The sequence below is a fragment of the Scomber japonicus genome, chromosome 9, assembly GCF_027409825.1.
Source record: "Scomber japonicus isolate fScoJap1 chromosome 9, fScoJap1.pri, whole genome shotgun sequence".
Lineage (NCBI taxonomy): Eukaryota > Metazoa > Chordata > Actinopteri > Scombriformes > Scombridae > Scomber > Scomber japonicus.
In genome coordinates this window covers 745,440-751,037 of record NC_070586.1, presented here as the reverse complement: position 1 = coordinate 751,037, position 5,598 = coordinate 745,440, and the positions used below count along the sequence as shown (strand labels likewise).

Genomic DNA, 5,598 nt, shown 5'->3' with positions numbered 1-5,598 from the left:
GTCCGACCCCCCAGCGCCGGGCCCCCCCAGGACCCCCTCGTCCAGGCGGACGTGCCGCCCCCACCCGTCCCGCAGTGTCACCTGATCCAGGTGGACCTCCACCTTCTGTCCCATCTCGGCCCAACAGAGCCCCCCCGCCCGGCGTCCCCAGGTACCCGCACAGTGCTACCAACTGGTCAGAGGTCAGAGGTCAAAGGTCAGAGGTCAGGCAGACTGCAGGTCACCAGCAGCTGATTGGTTCTGTGTGATGTGTTCAAGAGCAGGAAGAAGAATATTTAAGCTGTGTGGCCTTCCTACATGTGTCCTGTTAGACAGCTGAAAACTACACTTCCCATCAGCCCTTTATCAGGAAGCAGGAAGCAGGAAGTAAAACTATGAAACAATGCTGCGTTCATGTCAGCTGGTGATTAAATCTAATTTGCATATCTGACGGTTGAAGCTCTGCCTGGTTGGTGGAAGTTAGATTAACACTCACACAGCGTTTTGTCTCCTTGCTTTGAATCATCCAACATGAAAGATTAGCTTCATGTTCAGAGGAACGCACTGGGGAGGGGGGAGGGGGGGGGTAGTGTGGGGGCGGGGGGTGAGGCGTTCAGGCGTCAGTGTGTCCACTCTGGTTCATTTAAAGCAGCTGTAAAGTAAAGACTCAGCAGACCATCAACATGTTATCTTCTTCTTCTTCGTTGGTGTCGACTCAAAGCAGCGATCCACAAACACTCTGCACAGACATGGAAAAGAAAGAACCGCTCTTTCTTTCTTTATTTCTTCCTCGGGTCATTCTTCTTCCCTTCATCCTCAGCCTCCATCACGCCTCCATCACGCCTCCATCACGCCTCCATCACGCCTCCATCTTTAAACACACACGGGACGTAAAGGAACAGTCCCACATCTCAGGTTCATCATCGTGTGTCCGCTACATGTTTTGCCTAGCTTAGCACAATGACTGGAAGTGGAGGGAAACTCGTCACCATGGTGACCATAATCAGTACGATCACCATGGTGACGATTACCATGGTGACCATAATCAGTGGTGGTCGAGGTGATGGTACTGATTATGGTCACCATGGTGACCGTCACCATGGTGACCATAATCATTACCATCACCATGGTCACCACCGTCACCATGGTGACCACAATCAGTACCATCACCTCGACCACCATGGTTATGGTTACCATGGTGACCATAATCAGTACCATCACCTCGACCACCATGGTGACGGTGACCATGGTGACCATAATCAGTACCATCACCATGATCACCATGGCAACTGTCTTAAAAAGTAAAGAAAACTGAATGTTGAACAGTTTCTCTCTGAGTTCAGTCTGTACATCACCATCCACCTGGAGCCATGTCTGTCTGCCTGTCTGTCTCTCTCTCTACCTGCCTGTCTCTCTACCTGTCTCTCTCTCTACCTGTCTGTCTCTCTCTCTCTCTACCTGTCTCTCTCTCTACCTGTCTCTCTCTCTACCTGTCTCTCTCTACCTGTCTCTCTCTCTCTACCTGTCTGTCTCTCTCTACCTGTCTGTCTCTCTCTCTCTCTACCTGTCTCTCTCTCTCTACCTGTCTCTCTCTCTCTACCTGTCTGTCTCTCTCTCTCTCTACCTGTCTCTCTCTCTACCTGTCTCTCTCTCTACCTGTCTCTCTCTACCTGTCTCTCTCTACCTGTCTCTCTCTCTCTACCTGTCTGTCTCTCTACCTGTCTCTCTCTCTACCTGTCTGTCTCTCTACCTGTCTCTCTCTCTACCTGTCTCTCTCTCTCCCTGTCTCTCTCTCTCTACCTGTCTCTCTCTCTACCTGTCTCTCTCTCTCTCTCTCTCTCTACCTGTCTTTCTCTCTCTCTCTACCTGTCTGTCTCTCTACCTGTCTTTCTCTCTCTCTCTCTGTCTCTCTCTACCTGTCTCTCTCTCTCTCTCTCTACCTGTCTGTCTCTCTACCTGTCTCCTTGTCTCTCTGTTTGTGTGATCCTGGTCTCACAGTGCCTTATAAGGTAAAGCAGGGATTTCTCAGGTGTGACAGTCAGCACAGGTAGCCCCGCCCCCCCCCTCACCTACCCCCCCGCCCCCCCCTCACCCCCCCCTTCCCTCATATTGACCATATATGGTTATTCTTTCAGAATCTCTATCAGTGACCAGTGAGGAGTTCACCAATGGTACGTCAGCTGTCTGTGTGATGTCACTGTCTCTCATCAACTCTGTGTGTGCCTGTTCCTCATCATCCAATCAGATCGCTGTCCTCGCCATGTGGCCACGCCCACTCCTCCAGCACCATCATTAGCTCTCTGTGACTGACAGCTCCATCAACCAATCACTGACCGTCTGTCTCTCACCTGTCTGTCTGTCTGTCTGTCTGTCTGTCTCCAGTCGGAGGGCTCCTGCATCTCCATCTCGATCCTCCAGACCAGCATCCGACTCGTCGCTCTAACACACACACACACACACACATGCACACACACACACATGCACACACACACACACACACATGCACACACAGATACAATCCCTTCAACATGTTTGATGGTTTTGGAGCACAAACAAACTCTTTTCATTGCACCTCACCAGCTCAGACTGGTTCCTGCTGGTTCCTGCTGGTTCCTTACTGGTTCCTTACTGGTTCCAACTGTTTCCTGCTGGTTCCAGCTGGTTCCTGCTGGTTCCTGCTGGTTCCTGCTGGTTCCTGCTGGTTCCTTACTGGTTCCTACTGGTTCCTTACTGGTTCCAACTGTTTCCTGCTGGTTCCAGCTGGTTCCTGCTGGTTCCTGCTGGTTCCTGCTGGTTCCTGCTGGTTCCTTACTGGTTCCTACTGGTTCCTTACTGGTTCCAACTGTTTCCTGCTGGTTCTTGCTGGTTCCTGCTGGTTCCTGCTGATTCCAACTGTTTCCTGCTGGTTCCTGCTGGTTCCAGCTGGTTCCAGCTGGTTCCTGCTGGTTCCTTACTGGTTCCTGCTGGTTCTTGCTGGTTCTTGCTTGTTCCAGCTGGTTCCAGCTCGTTCCTGCTGGTTCCTTACTGGTTCCTGCTGGTTCTTGCTGGTTCTTGCTTGTTCCAGCTGGTTCCAGCTGGTTCCTGCTGGTTCCTTACTGGTTCCTGCTGGTTCTCGCTGAACCTTAAGCCCTGTTTCCATGTCCTCTCACTCTGTCTCTATTGCAGTGGAACCTTGAAGGACCCACTGGACTCTGGAGGTGATGTAATCATTCTGCAACCGTTTCCATCGTTGTGTAATCGTTGCATGACGTCACCTAGGCGACGCACCCCACTTTGAGTTTACCCAATCAGCACTGAGTCAACCTCAAGCCCCACCCAGGGGTTTTCCAGGGCAGGAAGGAGAACCGACCCCGAGACAGGGACTCGTTTTGTCGCCTTAAAAGGGGCATGACCCTCAACTGGTTCCTGCTGGTTCCTACTGGTTCCTGCTGGTTCCTGTTGGTTCTTGCTGGTTCCTGTTGGTTCTTGCTGGTTCCTGCTGGTTCCTGCTGTTTCCTGCTGATTCCTGCTGGTTCCTACTGGTTCCTGCTGGTTCCTGCTGGTTCCTGCTGATTCCTGCTGATTCCTGCTGGTTTGTACTGAATCTTAAGGATGGTTTTCACTGAAGGAACTTTGTGGGTTAATGGTACGAGGCCATGATTATTGACACGTCTCCATAGCAGGAACCTTCTCTGAAGGACAATCTCCCAGAACTTTTGCGGTCCCTGTCTCGAGGTCGGTTCTCCTTGCTGCCCTGAAAAACTCCTGGGTGGGGCTTGAAGCTGACTCGGTGCTGATTGGGTAAACTCAAAGCAGATGTGACATCAACAGAAAGCACCAATATAAGGACCTATAAACTGTTGCAGAATGATTATATCACCTCCAGATGCGATGGGTCCGATCCAGGTCCCAAAGGCTGAGAGGACATTCCTGTACGGTTCCTGTACGGTTCCTGTAAGGTTCCTGTACGGTTCCTGTACGGTTCCTGTAAGGTTCCTGTACGGTTCCTGTACGGTTCCTGCATCCTAAACTTTACCCGGAACTACCTTCATGGAAATGGGACTTTACTGGTTCCTGCTGGTTCCTACTGGTTCCTGCTGGTTCCTGCTGGTTCCTTACTGGTTCCTGCTGGTTCCTGCTGGTTCCTGCTGGTTCCTATCTTCATTAGACATTGTTCTCTTACAGTTTTTTTGTTTTTAATTATTTTTGGGTCTTTTTGTCTCCATCGGTCAGTTATTGGTGAATAACTGCCCCCCCCCCCCCCCCCACTGGCTAGCAGTATACCAGTATATTTTCAAAGCTCTGCTGACCAATCACTGCTCTTCATTAAATGCTCCCAGTTCATATCTGGAGCTGATTGGTTAATTTCATCAGCTGATTCAGCCTGTTAATGATGACAAGCAGGGCTCATGTGTTTTGAGCTCTGATTGGTTCCGGTTGGTTCTAACAAGCTCTGGTTGGTTCTAATTGGTTCCACCCAGTTTGACTTGTTCCAGCAGAACATGAGTTATTGATTAATGGCTGATTGATGACCCGTGTTGACCTTTAACCCCGTCCTCTCCTCTGTTTGTTTCTGTTGTTTTTTTCCCAGTCGGCCCAACAAAGGTAGCCCCGCCCACGGAGAGAGCCCCCAGTCTTCTATCGAGGGTTAAACTGAACCTGTGTGTGTGTGTGTGTGTGTGTGTGTGTGTGTGTGTGTGTGTGTGTGTGTGTGTGAGAATGTGAGTGTGTGTGTGAGAATGTGTGTGTCTTACTGTAACTTCACTAGTAATAATAATGATGATAATAATATTGATTATCAACACACTATTGACTTGTATAGTAAACGATCACCAAACTGTATAAATAAGTGTGTCTGCTGTCAGGAGGGTGAGACAGGTCAGCTGCCTGTCTGTCTGCTGTCAGGAGGGTGAGACAGGTCAGCTGCCTGTCTGTCTGCTGTCAGGAGGGTGAGACAGGTCAGCTGCCTGTCTGTCTGCTGTCAGGAGGGTGAGACAGGTCAGCTGCCTGTCTGTCTGCTGTCAGGAGGGTGAGACCGGTCAGCTACCTGTCTGTCTGCTGTCAGCAGGGTGAGACCGGTCAGCTGCCTGTCTGTCTGCTCCGTCACATCAACACAACAGCGACTGTTCAGATTTATCAGGTTTAAAACTGTTCAGAGATGATGTGAAGTGAAGAAGTCTCACTCGTCTCTCTCACTGCTAGCCTGTTAGCCTGCTAGCCTGCTAGCCTGTTAGCCTGTTAGCCTGTTAGCCTGTTAGCTTGTTGGCTTCATCACTCCGATAACTTGACATATTTTTGTTTCTTATATTAATCTGAGGACAAGTTGAGGAAAACAAGGCCGTCACTTTAAACCCTGATGGTCGAATAAATCAAACAGCTTTTTAAAGTCTGGACATCGTGTTGGACAGAAAATGTGTGACGGAGTTTTTCTGACCTGGCTGCAGATTTACTCCCTTAAATTATTCAGATTTCTCATATTTATGAATATTTTGTTGTTTTTTCAGTTTGCTGGAACGAAAACGTCTTTACGGTGTAAAGTTTATTTAATTTATGTATTTATTGATTTATTTATCATCTGAGTTTCTTGTTGAATGATGTTATTGATGTTAGCTGGTATCATCCAGTTCAAACTGGTTCCTG

The 5,598-nt window shown here is 49.4% G+C and overlaps 1 protein-coding gene across 1 annotated transcript in view; it reads left to right on the top strand.

The window, feature by feature from the left end:
• LOC128364213 (dynamin-1-like) overlaps positions 1-4,610 on the top strand; it is a 23,150-nt gene extending 18,540 nt beyond the window's left edge. Inside the window, exons 22-23 of the mRNA XM_053324750.1 lie at positions 1-151; positions 4,550-4,610. The exon at positions 1-151 is cut by the window's left edge and continues 14 nt beyond it. Of these exons, the coding sequence (XP_053180725.1) occupies positions 1-151; positions 4,550-4,610 (212 nt within the window). The remainder of the gene's footprint in view (positions 152-4,549) is intronic.
• Positions 4,611-5,598: the final 988 nt, after the last annotated feature.